The sequence below is a fragment of the Antennarius striatus genome, chromosome 13 (assembly GCF_040054535.1).
Source record: "Antennarius striatus isolate MH-2024 chromosome 13, ASM4005453v1, whole genome shotgun sequence".
In the NCBI taxonomy this organism is placed as follows: Eukaryota; Metazoa; Chordata; class Actinopteri; order Lophiiformes; family Antennariidae; genus Antennarius; species Antennarius striatus.
The window spans coordinates 4,284,201-4,302,390 of NC_090788.1; the positions used below are offsets into that span (position 1 = coordinate 4,284,201).

General features: G+C 40.3%; 1 protein-coding gene, 1 long non-coding RNA gene and 4 other non-coding genes across 6 annotated transcripts; 2 read left to right on the forward strand and 4 right to left on the reverse strand.

Annotated features, from left to right (window-relative positions):
• Positions 1-1,039: 1,039 nt before the first annotated feature.
• LOC137606676 (uncharacterized) lies at positions 1,040-12,402 on the reverse strand. Its single transcript, XR_011037895.1, has 6 exons — positions 12,271-12,402; positions 9,183-9,261; positions 4,397-4,457; positions 3,685-3,769; positions 2,801-3,029; positions 1,040-1,596 (listed from the first exon to the last, which is right to left on the reverse strand). It is a non-coding gene; the product is annotated as an uncharacterized lncRNA (long non-coding RNA).
• Positions 10,116-10,188, reverse strand: trnav-cac (transfer RNA valine (anticodon CAC)). Its single transcript has one exon. It is a non-coding gene; the product is annotated as a tRNA-Val (tRNA).
• ncf1 (neutrophil cytosolic factor 1) lies at positions 11,885-16,446 on the forward strand. The gene is made up of 11 exons (XM_068332047.1): positions 11,885-12,040; positions 12,355-12,435; positions 12,548-12,623; positions 13,511-13,676; positions 13,790-13,848; positions 13,961-14,083; positions 14,265-14,372; positions 14,443-14,560; positions 14,649-14,753; positions 15,604-15,779; positions 15,890-16,446. Exons 1-11 carry the CDS (start codon positions 11,969-11,971, stop codon positions 16,051-16,053), a joined length of 1,248 nt encoding a protein of 415 aa, XP_068188148.1. The 5' UTR covers positions 11,885-11,968; the 3' UTR covers positions 16,054-16,446.
• A 276-nt stretch (positions 16,447-16,722) lies between these two features.
• trnaw-cca (transfer RNA tryptophan (anticodon CCA)) lies at positions 16,723-16,794 on the reverse strand. Its single transcript has one exon. It is a non-coding gene; the product is annotated as a tRNA-Trp (tRNA).
• Positions 16,795-17,016: 222 nt separating this feature from the next.
• trnaw-cca (transfer RNA tryptophan (anticodon CCA)) lies at positions 17,017-17,088 on the reverse strand. Its single transcript has one exon. It is a non-coding gene; the product is annotated as a tRNA-Trp (tRNA).
• Positions 17,089-17,449: 361 nt separating this feature from the next.
• Positions 17,450-17,521, forward strand: trnae-cuc (transfer RNA glutamic acid (anticodon CUC)). The gene has a single exon. It is a non-coding gene; the product is annotated as a tRNA-Glu (tRNA).
• Positions 17,522-18,190: the final 669 nt, after the last annotated feature.

The following is an 18,190-nucleotide window of genomic DNA, read 5'->3' on the forward strand; positions in this document are numbered from 1 at the left end:
TAGCTTTAGCTTTATTAGCATGACCAAGTGAATATTTCGGAGCACATCCAGGTTTTTTCTTCTTGATGTTTAAAGCTAGCTAAGTGTTTTAGAAGCATTTCTTTTATAGTCCTTGAAGCGTCTCTGCAGCTATATATATATTATATATATATATTTAAATCTCTGAGAACAAATAGAATTAGTTTGGGGCTCGTGTTTCCTGGACTGACTATAAAACACAAGCAAAGTGAAACAGAATGAGTAAAATGGGTTGTGAGGTGAGGAAGACTCTCCAGACTTCCTCTGGTGACATGCAGTCTGCAGAAACCTCTCCTCTCCATCACTCTTCCTTCTCCTGCTTCTTAATCTTGTTTTCTACCACTTCTCCCCCTCATTCCCTCGTTCTCCCTGCCTCTGAGAGACGGTGAGAGGTAAAGACGTAGAAGCGGGGGGGGGGGAAGTGGAAGAGAGGGGGCGGGAGGCAGGGAAGCCATTTTATAACTGAGTGACCTGGAAATGTCAGAGATGAGGAGCGAGAGTTTCTAGACCCACACACTTCCTCTCTAACTCATTCTGATAAGAATTTATACGTACACACTTTCGTTCACACACATTTGTGAACACACACACACACTTTCGGGCAGGTGGTTCTTCTTCTCTTTTTACGGGATGCCAGCATTTCAGTGACTGAAGCTAAATTACAGCCAAAAACCAGGAAAGTTGTAAAACATTAGATGTGAGAATATCTGCATTCTAGCGACCCCACAGGCAGTAGGTTGTAACTGCAGGCGGCCCCTCCAAAACTTTGTGTTCATGATTTTGAGTCTCCTCTGGTTCGGTGGAACCACAACTACACCCACTAATTCAGGATGATGAATAAATACAGCATTTAATCAACAAATCTGAATGGTTTTGACTTCTGTTTAAAAAATAATATCAACACCGATTTATCTGCGCTGAAGGCAGAATGAATTACCCTAATGCATACCCTAATTCTCTCCCTGCATGTTGTTCATGAATAAACAATCACACATGTTTGTGTACAGCACGCCTGCTTCAATTGCATCCCCTTACTTTTTATTTACTCATAGATGTTTTCAAATGCTTATCAAATTTGGAGATAATCTGAAAACTCACAAAGAGTAGACAGGAGATTTGAAATGTTTTTGGAAACACTTTCCCTCGCTCCATCGATTGTTCATTCATTTTTTCATCCATCTGTTTCCTTCAACTTATATAAAACCATTTTATTCGTCACCTGTTTATCCCTCCATTTATTCACCTTTCCATCCAACATTTAACTCATTTATTATTTACCCCTCTTTCTTTATGTCTACCATCCATTTCTTCCCTCCAGCCATCATCCATCCTTTCATCCCATAGGTCCCTCTTTTTCTCCCGCTGCCTCCTGATCAAAGGACGGACGGATACAGACCGAGAAGCCGTTTAAAAAAGCGGCCGCAGACGTTAAATCAAATCACATCATCCCGCCAAATTACCCAAGAGTCTTTGCTCATTTGTCTCCCGTTGTGTCCAATCTGTCCGTCCGGCTCCAGCGATCCGCCGGGCAACACTGTTCGGCCCAATCAGCCTCCGAATCTTCCTCCCATCATCGAGCTGAAAAAATAAAACATGAAATAGATCTGCAGGCGGTAAGAAGGAAGTGACACGTCAAATCACCAAATCACCAAATCCCTGTCTGGATTTGTGGCGGTTTACAAACACGGGTGAGGAGAAGTGTAAGTGTGATAAATGTGGCTGGAAGGAGGGAAGGCAAAGTGCGAAAAAACCCACCCTGACAAGGTCACATGGTCAGTTTCCACTTTATTTAAATTAAATTCATGAACCTATGAACAACTTTATGTTCATAGGTACAAAACTCATCTTGTTTGTAAAGAGAGACACGATTTTTTTTCTATATTATACAGGTAGTCCTCAACATATGAATATTCGACTTACGAACATCAGGAGATATGAACAAACGTGTGCCACCATATCCAGCTATTGTACTTCCACAAACATCGCTGCATTCTCCAGCACTCGTCTCCCCGTTACAGTTCTGGACAGTGGATTATCATCAACAGCTGACTCTGACCGTTGTTGGATGCACTTAAAAATTGGTCCAAAGTTCCTTGAAGTGCTTAATGGTAGATATTGAAAATATATGTACATATTTTAATATAATTGTTTTTATTCGCACCTAATTTACGGTAACGTGATGTTACAAACAGGTATATTGGCATCCTATTAAACGTAATCTGAGTAATGAGAGAGATGTTTGTTGATTCTGGAGAACGGGAATTTCACAAGCCTATTTGATTCTAGTCTTTTTTTTTTTTTCCTGGATGTTGTTGTTCGTGTTGTAAATGTGATGAAGGTATGAAGTCTGTTATATTACTGCAACATGTCTGAGGAAAAAAAAATCTAAATGAATTAATATATATCACTCAAGATCCCGCCTCCATGCACCTCACTCTGTCAGGGAAGCCCCGCCCATCAAAAATTCATTCAGAATAAAAAATGTGTTTGGACTCAGCTAAAGCTAAGTCGGTCTCACGACTCTCACATCTCTGCTTAACCATGCATCAATCAATCAATCAATCAATCAATCAATCAATCAATCAATCAATCAATTCACATCTGGTTCAAACTGGTTCCAGCATCTCTTCTCATTGATCGCCTTCTGTCAGAAAGAGGATTTCTTTTTCTGATTGATTCTGATTGACATGAGAATTGTTTTTTAATCGAACTGCAGCATTTCAGAAGCGCACACACACACACACACACACACACACACACACACACACACACACACTCTGACCTCAGGTTGTGATCTTAGATCATCCGGATTAATGAAGCGGATACAGCTGGACTCCTGCGCTGCTCTTTTCTTTCCTCCCCTCTCTTCCCTTCCCTTCCCGTCTTTCATCCTCTCCTCGTCTGTAGATTGTTTCTTTAATCCGTTCTCCTCTTCCCTCGGGTCACACGACATTCCATCACTTTCTGTTTTGTGAACCTCCACATCTTCCTCCTGGCCTGCGGCCCTGCAGCTGTGAATTAACAAGCGTGATGACCTTTGACCTCCAGTCACTGATCGTTATGAGCCAAACATGTTACTTCATGGAAATGGGAAATAACACTGTGGATGCTGGAACACGATGCAGCCTCAGCATAGGGATACTGAGCTGTCTGTCTGTCTGTCTGTCTGTCTGTCTGTCTGTCTGTCTGTCTGTCTGTCTGTCTGTCTGTCTGTCTGTCTGTCTGTCTGTCTGTCTGTCTGTCTGTCGGTCTGTCTAGCATCATATTTCTTCCTGTCCATCTCTCTCATCCATTCGTCCATCATCTGTCCATCTCTCCAGCTGACTTGTCCCTCTGTCTCTCTATCATCTCCTTCTCCATTTCTCTGCCTTAGTCTCTCTCTTTCCCCATCTTTCTTTCTCACAACTCATCCCTCTCTCTATCTCCATCTTTCTCTCTCCATTCCAATCTTATTTCTCTCTCTCTCTCTCATCTCTCTCTCTCCATCTCTAAATCTCTATCTGTCTCTCTCTCTGTTCCCCTCACTCATCTCTATATCCATCTGTCTCTCTCTCCATCTCTGTCTCCGTCTCTCTCTCCCCTGTCTCCCATCTCTCTGTCTCTCTCTCCGTCTCTCTCCTGTCTTCCAGCAGTCAGTTTGAATTTACTGATTAGCCTTCAGCTAACCTGTGGACGACAGGATCCACCGGCTCCCGTCCGTCTGGATTAGGGTCGCCGTTAATTCTCCCTGTTGCTTTTGGCAAAGTTCCAACTGTGAGGAAAGAAGGAGAGAAAAAGAGATTTAGTGAAGAGAAACACTCGTCTGCTTTAGAAAACAGTCTGGATGGCAAGTAAGAGATTTAACCGTTAAGAGACTGCTGGTTTATCAATGAATAATAATCACATTTATCAATCAGGACATTGCAACTGATTGATCATGTGTTCCTGGTCCCCAAGTGGATCAGAGCCCAGGACCTTCTTCTGTGTGTGTGTGTGTGTGTGTGTGTGTGTGTGTGTGTGTGTGTGTGTGTGTGTGTGTGTGAGTGTGTGTGTGTGTGTGTGTGTGTGTGTGTGTGTGTGTGTGTGTGTGTGTGTGTGTATATGTGTGTGTGTGTGTGTGTGTGTGTGTGTGTGTGTGTGTGTGTGTGTGTGTGTGTGTGTGTGTGTGTGTGTGTGTGTGTGTGTGTGTGTGTGTGTGTGTGTGTGTGTGTGTGTGTGTGTGGCAGGTTGTGGGCCAGTTATCATCTCTGTCCAGCTGCTTCATGCTCTCTAAGCTCTTTAGCAGCGAAAACACACACACACACACACACACACACACACACACACACACACACACACACACACACACACACACACACACACAGTGGTCCATCCTGTCCGATAACGAGAGTATTCTCACCTTCTTTCCCTCCGTCCTTCTTCTTTCTTCACAGTTGTTGTTTTTTTTCTAATCACCCAACCTGCAGGTAGAAACAATCTGATTGGACGGTGTGAACAACTTGGGTGGGGCCAAAATGAAAGTCATATGAATGCAAACTAGAAACTGTTTATTGCAAAAGCATTTGTAATAAAAATAAATAAATAAGAAGAAGAAGTTTCAGGATTCAGAGGACGTATGTGTGTGTGTGTGTGTGTGTGTGTGTGTGTGTGTGTGTGTGTGTGTGCGTGCATGCGTGCGTGTGCGTGTGCGTGTGCGTGTGCGTGTGCGTGTAACTCTACAGGGACAGCTCACACACACATACACTATTCTCTAGTGTAGTCTTTGTGGTGTGTTTTTGTTCGCAGCGCACATTTATTTCTGCATCGATCAACATCATTCCAACCACTGAAGATACACACACACACACACACACACACACACACACACACACACACACACACACACACACACACACACACACACTCAGTCAGTCAGACCTGAATAATTAAATAAAGTCTGTTGAACACACAGACTTCTGTCTCCTCTGATGAAATACCGTCATTCCCTTTATTCTGGGGAGACTCGCTGGCCCAGTGTAAATCTGACTGCAGCAGTAACAGAGTGGGTCATTATGCATGTACGACATATAATGAATATAACCATTAAAGCATACACTGAGCTGTAATGATGTTTTTAATCCTTGTAGCATTAAATGATGAAGGGATAAACTGTTCTCAGCACGCCTGTCTGTCCATCATCTATTTTTATCCAGAGCACATCCTGCAAACTAACTTCACCAAACTTTCCACACATATTTTAAAAATGACAAGAAACTCAGCCTTTTGATATTTTGGGTTTGAATTTGTGTAGTTTCCATGGAAACATGTTGATTTAGGCAACTCTGAAATGACTTAATGATGCTTTTCCAGTCTGAACACATAGACTTACTATAAGGCTGCAGGTCATTTCCTCACAGCGAGGAACAACTTAAGATGACGTCATTATGAATTTGAGATGCTGTCATCTTTAGAAATGTGATCAAATGTCCTGATGAAATGAGAGAATTCACCAAACGTGGTGAATTGTGCTTTTAAACATTAGGAGCCTAAGTTAGTATCTGGTTTCCTTTTCTTGTTTTGCCTGAAATCCAGCTTCAATGATGACAACAAAGCAGAAGAATTTAGATTATAGGAGCGAAAACATCAGCAAACCACAGTAAGTCGGAGCCTGAGGAAACAAAAATCCAGATTTAATGAGTCCGTTGGATGAAAAACATTCTGTTCCTTTCTGTAGTTCCTCTGATCATTTACACGGATGTTGTAGAGACTCACTCTGACTCCTGACCTCCTTACAGACTGATCACCATGTTCATGTTGGGACGATTAATCCAACGCTGTCCTCGGCCTCCAGAGATGGACTTGCTATAATTTATCTCGACTGCAGTAGCATCTGGTTTAAATGACTTTATCACATTTATATTTCTCTGCAAAAACGATGACATCAGTCAATAGAGAATAAATCAGTCTTCCGATGTCAGATTGATTAATTAAAAATACATCTCAAATGTTTTCCTTTTTCATTTCAAACCCAAATAATCACAGAAAATTTGTCAACTGATTGATGATGCAATTAGAGGCATATCCTTCATAGTGAGAAAATTTAAAGCAATGGCAATTTTTCAATATACAGTCAAACGGCTAACATTAATTTCCACTGAGTGCTGCTCACTTTTAACTCCGTAATGGCACTGATCCAGTACCTGGAATTTTATAACGTTCTTTTTTTTTTTTTTAAATTTTGGTTGCTTTACTCTTCATGTAGCAACAAAACAGATTTTAAAATGCAAAAAAATAAAGCGCCATATAAAAAAGGTTGATTGATTGATTGATTGATTGATTGATTGATTGATTGACTGATTGATTGATTGATTGATTGATAGGAAATAGACTTAGCAATAACAACAACAAGCCATCTAGCTAAAAATTGATGAAAAAAATCGGGGCAATCGAGGCTTTAATTCCATTTCAGAAGTGAACTCTGCAGGCCTACCTTTCTCTGGAGTAACTGGTGAGGAGGACCTGAGTCAAACAATGAGGCATGTGTCACCTTTCATTCACATCCGACTGTAACTATCAATATTGAGGTGCGTGAAAGTGAGTGAAATGCAGAGGTGCTGGAGCAAATCCTTGAATCCCATTGGCTCTACATGCAGGTGCAGCGAAGCAAAGGGACTGCAGCCTCCATCCCTGTGTGAATAAAGTTGTTTTTTTTAATATTTGGATGTGCTGCAGTGACATTGGTCCCACTGGATTATGTCAGAGCTCTGCAGTGAGACTGGAGTCTCTGAGCAGATTATGAATCAGGGTGAAAATGAGTGGGAGAGCAGCTGGAGAGGTGATGAGTGTGTGTGTGTCCATATGTCAGTGCAGATGAGGCGTTCAGGGGACTGAGTGTGTCGGAGCCTGGGGAGTAGAGTTTTGTGATGTGTGTGTGTGTGTGGGTGTGTGTGTGTGTGAGGGGGGGGGGTTTATACTGCACATCAGATGCATCATATTTCTCCACATTGAGACACATTGACCTCATCACCCGTGGTTACGTGGGTGAGGTGAAGGAAAATACAAACACGCAAAAGCACGCATGAAATTATCCAAACCATTGAATATCAGGTTTATTGTAACACATTTTATCAGCTGTTTGCACAACAGTTTAAACATACAACAAAAACATTCAATGCAATCCCTTCCTCTGGAAGAACCTGTAGGATTTTTATTCCATCAATGATCAGGGAAACCTAGAACAAAACGTCTCCATTTGTGAGACGAGGTCCTGCATCATTCTAGAGGCCGTCACAGCTGCCTGACTGGAATCCATAGAAAACCAGCAGATAAAGCAGGAATATTCCAGAACTGGAGGGCTTTGTCTGTGAGGAATGGGATAAGATTCCTCAGGAACCAGACACTGGGATCTGCAGCTAAAAGGTCTTGAAGAGCTGAAGACGCTGATGACTGTAGTCAGGAAAAGGTGGCTTCTGGGTTAGGATTGGCTAAAACATCCATTGTATTGATCTTTTTCAAGCGTCCTGGTGTGATCTGATCAATGCCGATGACTGATGAACATTACAAAACATTTGATCAATTAACCTGATTTCTGCCCCACTCATTTCCCTGCCTCCCAGAGTTCAGCCTCTCTTGATGATGCTTTAGTTTATTTCTAACACCGTTCTGCCCCCTATGGATCTCTAATATCTCTGATATCAAACCCTGATCATACTTTAACCAATAATTGATCAAATCACGTCCAATGACTTTATTTTCTTCCTGCTGTAAATAAGTAAACACAGGATACATGTTGTTTCTTTCCTAAAAACAGAAATCTGTGGGATAAGGTGGACACCATGAATGTCAGGATAAATCTAATCTTTTTTCAGTATAATGCTGTTTGGTTGCAGAAACTTCTTCCCACCTGTAGTGGAATGACAGCGGCGCCACATCGCCCAAGACTCTCCTGTCCTAAACAACTATTTTTATTCTTTGCTTTCTGAAGGGTGACAGCCGGAGAATCAGTGACGTCATGATTTACTCGCTTTACACCATCCTCACTGCACTGGATGGTGATCGATATAAAAGTATGTTCATGTGATTCCCTGATTTTCTCTCTCACTTTCTCTCTCTCTCTCTCTCTCTCTCTCTCTCTGTCTCTCTGTCTCTCTCTCTCTCAGTATATATATATATATACTGTATATACGTATATGTATATATATGTATATATGTATATGTATATATACATATATATATATGTGTGTGTGTGTGTGTGTGTGTGTGTGTGTGTGTGTGTGTGTGTGTGTGTGTGTGTGTGTGTGTGTGTGTGTGTGTGTGTGTGTGTGTGTGTGTGTGTGTGTGTGTGTGTGTGTGTGTGTGTGAAAAGTAAAAAAGAAGTGGTGAACCAGTTTTTACAGACCAAGAGATTTATAGATTGAAAAAACTAAGGAAAAAAGTAAAGACATGATTGTGGAAGAGATCATTGTGAAAAACGGATAATTTTTTTTCTTAATTTTGTGTGTGTGTGTGGGGGGGGGTTTAGTTTGATAAATGTTAAAAGGTTAGATTTTTCTTTGTCCTGTTAACGTACAGCGCTATTGAAAATCTTCTTTACGTGAATCTCTTTTGGATTTTGTGTCAACGTGATTATTTTGTAATTTGACTTTTATGAATAAACGTGATGTTAAAAATCAAATCTCTCTCTCCATCTCTTCCTGTCGCCTCCTGTGTGTGTCTGATGAGTGTGTGATGGAGGTAATCACGCTATGATTTGGCTTCGCTTTAATCCCTCCTGTGTGTCGAGGCTTTGGACGCTCCGTTGAAGGAAACATCCTGCCTGAATTAAACCGGGATGAGGGGAGCGAGCACCGGGGGAAGCAGCAGAAACAGAGCCAGGAACTCTTGTAGTAAGGGAGGGAGAACATGATGATCACAGAGAAATAAAGCGTAGAACTGGACGCGCTGGCAGCCGCACCGGTTTGAACCCCAACTCCGTCAGGATTTGATTTAAGAGAGATTTAGGCTAAATGATCAATTAAAGTGAAGAGAAGTCAAAATCTTTCCTCAGCAGTAAAAGTGCAGCATTATTACCAGCTTTGTGTATTTAAACCAGTGGTTTGCAGTATAATTTGATTGACTTCATTTCGGATTTGCACGTTTTACAATTTTATGTTTAAATATCTCTAAATAAGAAATGTTTGTGTTCATATTTAGAATTAGTATCATACCACGGGATATGCAGATCCAGTATGGATTGTGAGGTTTATGATGTCGTCATCGACGGGTCTGTGGCGCCATCTATCGACCCTGCAATGAAACAACTCCTATGTTTGTAATTTATAGAAAAAAAATGTTATCATGTCAGTAAAACCAACGAAATAATATTATTATATTTCAGTTTTATATATTTTGTCATGCATTAACACAAATGAGTAGGTGATGCAACACGTTTCGTTTTTGTCTAAAAACCAGTCGCTGCACTGGAAACAGGAACACAAAGACAAATGATCAAACTAAAGTGGATGAAAGAATAAAAGAGTAACTATAATTTTTATAATGCCAATATCCAAACAAACTGAAGAGAGGGACAGTGATTCAATTAACAAGTTAAAGGTTTCTGTCGAGGAATTCACGCGTAAAGTAGGTTATGTACACAATAAACATGTATACGTGTGTTTACACATACAACATACATGTGTGACTTATATTTGACCTTAACATGTTATTGTTCATAGTTTGCATTTCTAACGTGTGCTGTCAGTGTGAGCGTCTGTCGGTGATTGATTCGTTTGAATTTTATTCTCCAATAGTTGATCAGATAAAGCCCATCGAGGCCAATCTGGATCTGTTCGATCAGTTCGATCTGTGGGCTGAAGGATCAGCCCACAGGTCGGTTCCGGCCTCAATCATTAATCATGATTTTACGCAATTTTGGATGTTTTACATCCAAAATTGGAAACTGTCCAAACGCAGTTCTACAGGTTTAAAATATAAACGCGGGACGTTCTGACGTCACTTCCCGTAATGTCACTTTCAGGTACGTGACAGGATCTAAGTGGACGAAGGGGTTAAGAAATATCGTGGAGCATGTCCTTTAAAACAGGTGTTGTGTCTTCCTGACCGTGATGCAGTGGTTTTCAGTAAATAACGTGGGAAAAAAATGTTTCCGCCCGGTTTCGAACCGGGGACCTTTCGCGTGTGAGGCGAACGTGATAACCACTACACTACGGAAACCGCTTTGGTCCATAGTCACAGTAGCGCTTTAGAACATTTACTTCATGATCTCCCTACAATGTTTTTTTTTTACTTGTTTCTCCTTGCTTCTAACCTCTAATTTGTAAATACAATATACATTTATACATTATATTTTTTATATATTCGTATATATATATATTCAATATTATATTTTGACGCTTCAGGATTATTTGGGGCCCCTTGGAGTGATGAAAGGTATATATTTGAGCATTTCTCTATTGTATTGATGTTTTCATACATGTTAAAGATAAAACAATTAAAGAAAACGTAAATAGTACACACACATACCCCACACACACACACTCACACACACACACACATACCCCCCCACACACACGCACACACACACACACACACATCAGCTGCTCCATCAGTGACAGTGATGTGACCCTGAATGCCTCATGGGAAGAAGAATCCTCCGCCTTCTCCAAATATAAATACCTTCCCTAAAAAACAAACACAGGGAATGATTTTATCTTACGTCTTTTATAGCAATTGTTGGATTATTCCAGAATAATTTACTCTTTCAAACACAAACATCCTCCTTCAGCACTGATGACCTCTCAGGTTCCAGTGAAACCAAAACCAATCCAAAGAAGTCTTCTGGGTGACAATCATTTTCTTGGGTGAGTTGATGGAGGAAGTTCACCCCTGTGGGTTTGTTTGTGTTTCTTCTTGATTGTGTTTGTTCCTCTTTGCCTATTTCATAATCTTCGGGAAATCACAAGCTGCAACTGAAAGCCCCTCTGAAGCCCACAGGGTAACGGGAAAGAAAGGTCGTTTCAGAAATAAAACAGAAAGAAGGAAATTGGTGGGAAGATGTCCCATGATGAAAGAATTCAGATCTGGGGTTCCATTTTTGTATGATTGAGAAACAAATGGTGAGGAAAGTTCTTTATATTCGACAGTTTCCTTCTTTTAAGGAAGTTAAAGAGACAACTACTGTACTATACTTCCAATACTGTCAGTACTACATACCCCAGACATTGAAGTACTTCCTGTTAAGCAGTAAAAATAATATGGGTGCAAACAAACAGGAATACTAGAAATGAAATTACTTATTATAACTGTATAAAACATTTTAATCAACATGTTATGTTTAATTCCTGTGTATCTTATAAAATAATTGATTTTCTTGTATATTTATGGATACGCATATTAGTTTTTTACATTTTTGTGACCCTTTGACTTTTATCACAATCAAATTTTTCAATCAGCCGTGGGAAATTTACAGAGATTTTCTACAGAACTATAAAATTCTGATATTTTACTCACATTTCTTGTATGCTGATGAACTGATTGTGTGATATTGAAAAAAATATGAAGACCTCTCCTTTTCCACACAGCTTTTCTATTTGAAAATGAAAAGCAGTGCTAAAACAGGAAACTCACATTTGAAATTGCTTTTTTTTTTAAATGTCCAAAAAGAACTGAAGTGTGACAAAGAACGTCTTTGTTCCTCTTCTGCTTCCAGTCTGGTTATGAGATTTTTAATCACTAAGTCATTCTTTACAATTAAACACAATCATTGTGTTATTCTTTATATCAAACAGTACTTTCTTATTTCTCTGTTATGATGAAACATATTACTTTCAAAGACACGTAAAGAGGAACTACTGTGTTACGCTGATGACATGTTGGACTCTCTCTCACTCACACACACACACACACACACACACACACACACACACACACACACACACGCACACACAGCGTATATAAACCAAACACCTGATGTGTCTTCTCTCATCATCTCATCATGGAGGAGACCTACGTCAGGCATGTGGAGCTGCTGGGCTTTGAGAAACGCTTCTTCCCGAGTCAGCACTATGTAAGGATCAAAACTTTCATTCTACAAAACGAGGCTTCAAATCCTTTCGAAATCTTCTGAATCATAGAGATTTTCTCATGGTTAAAAAAAAAAAACTACAAGTCTGAGTCAAAACTGTGTCCAAGCAGGAAAGCTAAGGCAGTTTTTAGAAATGTTATCTTTGTTATCTATAATATAGTATCTCATATATTGTCAAATATTTTTGGAGAAATGACATTATTTTATTTTACCTTATTATTTTGCATTAATCCTTAGATATATGTTGCTTTGCATTTGGTTGGTCATGAAGGTGTCTCTTCTCAATGTTCTTGCAGGTTTACATGATGATGGTGAAATGGAGCGACCTCTCTGAGAAGATGATCTACAGGACATATCCTGAGTTCCACACCCTCCACGTAAGTTCTTCTGAAATAAAAACTCACAAATAAAAACTTCAGCTATAACAAAGGAGCAAAACAAAGTCCAAAAGAATTCTGTCTTCAGGAACGCTTTGTGTTTCAATGACAGAAATCTCTGAAGGAGATGTTTCCCATCGAGGCGGGCCAAATAGAAAAGAGGGATAGAATCATCCCTTCCTTACCAGGTAAAAACAAACAAACAACAACAATAACAACAGTTCTCTGCATATATTTTGTCCGTAAAAAAACACAGATTGTCCTTCCTGTCTTCACTTCATTTGTTTAAGCAGCTGCAGAGTATCAGACAGACGTTTCAGTTAAAACACTCCAGCATGGTGAAACTGGGTTTCAGGAAGCCTGTGGGCGAGTCCACTTCCCTTTTTTAAAATTTGCTTTAACAACATGCTAATAACTTAAATGTTATCACAATGAGCCTGATTCTGAGCTAATAATTGAGTTTCTCCATCACAGCCTGTTGGATTGCGTTTACTCTGAGGAATTAAGGTGTATAAGGAATTAATCTGCTAAAATGAGCTAACGCTAGGTTCCACCTGCTGGACACCATGTACGCAGAGTGGACAGGGCTTAAACCAGTTCAACAGGAAATTTTAAAAAGACACTTAAAAAATACAGCTTGAGATTTTAAATTAGTAATACAGAGATGTTATTTCCTGCAGTATTAAATATACTTTTGGATTTTTAGGATAATAAATGCCCAAACTGTCAAACCAAAATCATTTTTTCCATGCCAACAAAAAACCCCCAAAACAATTAAAACCTATTTTTGTAACAAAGACAATTCACATTTGTAAGAAAAATGATTTATATTCATTCACAATTTTTTTCAAATATTGTCATGTGCCTCAATGTTAATACAGATGCTAGAAAAACCAAATTAGAAGCACTAAAATTATGTTTTGTTGCATTATGTCACATTTTACAGACAAAATAATCATAATTTCTGCAGTCCTAACTAGTGTTACAATTATTATTTCCCCTCTCATCATCCGAATATTCATAAATTTTCTCATGGAATTGCGTGAGCTGATGGTGCGGGTCTTTGTGTCCTTAGCGCCGCGGTGGCTGGATAGCCAGAAGTCGACAGAAACCAGGCAGAGCACCCTGAAGGAGTACTGCCTGTCTCTGGTCAACCTGCCGCCTCACATCTCGCGCTGCAAACACCTGGCCAGCTTCTTCAAGGTCCGGCCGGAGGACGAAAACCCACCGGCTCCAAACCCGTCAGTACATCATACCACCACGTCCATTCTAACAGACACTTAGAGGAAAACCTGTACATTAAAAACACATTCAAACAACATCAAGAAATGAAAAACTGTTGTTTCCTCCTCAGACTGAAAAGAAACGAGACGTTTGTGGAGTCCAGGGAGCAGGCCAGAGGCGTGGCGTCTGGTAAGAGTCATTTTATTAAAAAAAAAAAAAAAAAAGCAAATTCATCTTGAAATTCTCCAAATAGTTGTACTTACAGTGTTTTACTGCAGTTAAAGGAGCTTATTGCTTTCAGACATCTCTGGCCCCATCATCCTGGACACCTACAGGGTCATCGCAGACTTCACCAAGACATCCAAACATGAGATCAACCTCAACACAGGAGACTTGGTGGAGATAGTGGAGAAAAACCAGAATGGTGAGAGGAGCTCAGTGTTTACACCCACTGATGGAACCGGGTCACTTAGGGCCTTCTTGTTTTTACTCTGGTATCATTTGAAAAACCCACAGCTTTCTACCAGAGTTTGAACCGTTTCATAATTCTGTTTTTTATTTGTGAGACCGGATGTTGGGCTGACGTGGCCTCCCACTGTGCTCAGGTTGGTGGTTCTGCCAGTGCGAGTCCAAAAGAGGATGGGCTCCTGCTGCCTATCTGGAGCCTCTAGATGGACCAGAAGAAGCTGAGGACCCTGAACCAGACTACGAAGGTCAGCTGCTCCTCTGTCTTCATCTAATTCAGTGATATTCAGTATTTAAACAGAGGTTGTGTTCCTGCAGGAGATCTGCACGTCACCGCCAACGCCTACCAGGCGGAGCAAGAGGATGAAATCTCTCTGGAGGTCGGCGAAACCGTCGAGGTCATTCACAAGCTGCTGGACGGCTGGTGGGTCGTCAGGTGAGACCGACACACATATTCAAGCAGTTGATTGGTCATTTTTAGAAGTTTTCAGTGTAAAGAGCTGTAGAGATGCTGCTTCGTGCAGGAAAGGAGAAGAGACCGGTTACTTCCCCTCCATGTTCCTGAACAAAGCTGGAAAGAGAGAGGCAGAGAGGATGAACCTGCGTCGGCAGAAACCACCACCACGGAGGTACGTCAGTCTTTGAGCACAAAGTGCTTCACGTTTCACTGAATTGCTGTATCTGCATTTTCCAGGAATTACATCAGCAACTTTTAAACCAAAAGTAAAGAGATCACAGGAAAGAAGACTAAAAAAGAAGAAGAGTAAAAACTACACTCTGATATTGTGAAGTTCTGCATGTAGTTTTTCTGTGGTCACAAAAAAGAGAAATGTGTTGGACTTTCCCTTTTTGCCTCATCACTGTTGATGGTTTTGTTTGTTCATCTGCTCCTCTGGCCTAACTAAATCTTTTTTTTTTAAAAGTCAAATCCATTTTTTAAAAAAATTATAGGTCCAAAAAAACAATAATCATCAGGAGAAATTGATTTTTAACAACTTGAGGCTTTTTTTATTGCAGCTCCACCACTTTGCTTATTTTGGATATTCTATTACATTTTTATTTAGCATTACGATTCCCACAAACATACAAGTTGTTGTGCAGTTAATCATATAGGGTTGAGTAAATTATTCATGTTAATTGTTATCACATTATTATGTTATCATACAAAAAAAAAACATGTAATATGCAGAATTTTTGTGTTAGTTCATTTAATGCTTGCACACGTGCAAGGTTTGCTCATTACAATTTATATTTCAGCATGTAAGTCTGTTAGCCATCCAGGTTAGCATAAAGGCAAATAAGCCAATTCAAGTTCAAAGTTCATCTGTGATTTTATCACAAATGGACGAAATCAGATGTGTCCAACAACTTGGAAACTGTATCTTTACTTCGGAAAGATGCCGTTCTTCCATGAAGGTTCTTCTCTGTCGGTACAAATATTTTGTGGCCCACTCACTCATACATCTCTATCTGTTTCAGGTCCACCATTAGAAATGCCAAGAGCATCCACAACAAGTCTCGCAAGCAGCTCAGTCAGGAAACGTATCGCAGGAATAGCCGCCGGTACCTCCAGCAGAAGGGCGGTCGATTGGCCGAGCCACGCAAGCCACTCAACAACTCAGCAAAGTCTCCGCTGAGGGAGAGGAAAAACCAAGGTGATGACATCATTGACCTCTGACCTGGATGGAACATGGGGGGCAAAAACATTTCTACAAATAAAACCTGTCTGACCACAAATCATTTTTTTAAAATTTACAACCAACAGACAACATTCCTGAGCAGCCTGACACCGGTTCAGAGACCGAGCTGAAGAAGGAGGCTCCTGTCATCCCTCCCCGACCCAGTCCAGAGCTCATCCTGGAGCGCTGCAGTGACAACACCCGCAAGAAAGTCAGCATCCATAACTCCCAGTCCAGTTCATCCAGCTAGGACTCAGTCCATGCTTTAAAAGTGGAGGAGAAGAAGTCCTGTGTGTGCTTTAGCTGCCTGAAGTTACTGTGTGCACATTGTGTTACATTACATATACAGTATGTCTGCAAATATGATGCTGCAGTAAGCAGCCAGTTAGCTTAGCATAGCACAATGACCTGAGCAACAGAGCATGACAATGTCAAAGAATACCAAAATCCACTTACCAGCACCTTTAAGAAAAAGAAAGAAACTTAACAAATAAAAATAAAACAGTATTTCACCTTATCTTTTGGGGGAGATGAGCTGTTAATAACTTATGTCCTCTGTGATCTGTAGGGCATTGTATTTTATTTATTTGCTTAACATGCATAATAATATAAAATAAATGTAACCCTAATTCTCAGCAATAAACCTGTGTTTGAATGTGTTTGAATTATTTGCGACAATAGAATGTTTGTTGGACTGCTTTATTCCTGGTTAAAGATGATCATAGCATTCTGAAAAAGCATGGCGAATGTTTAGGGTTTCAATTAATACCATGATACCATTGGTTATATCTTTAATATCAGTGACAGTACATGTATTTCTGTACATCACCCAGATCGCTGCAAAAAAAAATTTGCATTCCAATATATTGAACGGACTAAAAGGTTGAAAGAGAAGGACGGGGGGGAAGAAAAAAAGGCTTGACCTCGACGTGATTTGAACACGCAACCTTCTGATCTGGAGTCAGACGCGCTACCGTTGCGCCACGAAGTCTAATGACGTAAAGCAAATTTTACGACAACACACTCGTTTAACACAGGGAACCAGTGGCCTGCTTGCGCAAGCGCAATTGGTGAGATGAAGTATTTATTACAGTACTTCCAAATTTATAATAGAAAACGCATTTCTCCGACGTTTAGTTTCATTTAAAGGTATTGAATGGAATAAAGTGCTCACTGAGACGGACTGGGGAAAGAAAAAAATTAACAAAACATTTGACCCCGACGTGATTTGAACACGCAACCTTCTGATCTGGAGTCAGACGCGCTACCGTTGCGCCACGAGGTCTGTTGCCCAACGCTGAGCTCTAACATTTATATAACAAAAACAACGATCAGACGTGATAAGTTGGTAGCTTCTGCTGACGCCAACACCAGCAGCAACGCGTTAGGGGTGCTTAGCGCTAGCGTTAGTATGGTGTAACTTAAGTTGGCCGAAGTTACGAGACGAGGCTCGGAATAATTCACCAACACTTATACGTGAAGGATTTCGGAAACGGTGAACGTGACACCACGAACCTGCAGGACTAACTCCTAGGTTAACTCCAGACTGATCGTTATGATCGTTAAAACGTCGATACAATGGGAAAAGACGATTTCATGAGTAATGCACAAGTTATTTAATCTAAATCTTCGACGACATGTATATATCCCTGGTGGTCTAGTGGTTAGGATTCGGCGCTCTCACCGCCGCGGCCCGGGTTCGATTCCCGGTCAGGGAACACCTTTTAGTACTCGTCGTGAATATCTAAAACGTCAGTACAGGACGTCACTTTGACTGTGTTCGTTGTCACTTCTATTTATTGCTGAATACTACGCATTTTTATGTGATTTCTGAATGCCCCTGTGTAGTTGTTCGTTACCATATGCTTAAATTGTCTAATTCCTAGAACTTTCAATCTGTTGTTAATGCTGTTTAAAGTATTTATTGACAAGCAGGTTCGTAAAACGTGTGCTGACATAGAATATTTTTATGAGTACTTTTCATTTTCATCTTCTTTTAGCCATTGTTATTTGTTTATCAACATTGATTTTATTGCATTATTTAGCGCAGTATTTTTTTTCTATGCACCTCCCACTATAAAATTGCCATACAGTGCCGGGTATCCACATTAATGTCCAAGCGCAGTGACATATTTTTTGAAAACTCAACTATCACACGTCTGTATCTTCAAATAAAATTAAAACGTCCATTGTATGGCAGCAGTGTTCAACCAATCTCAAAAAAAAGTGGGCTTATAATAAAAGGAGATAATTTACACGCAGAATATTTTGAATTCTAGTATTGCAGTAATGTTACCATGGTATGATGGCAGCGGTATTAATGAAATGAACAATCATACATCATGGTGATGTAGTGGAGATGCCCTCTGCTCGTGTATCTTCATCTT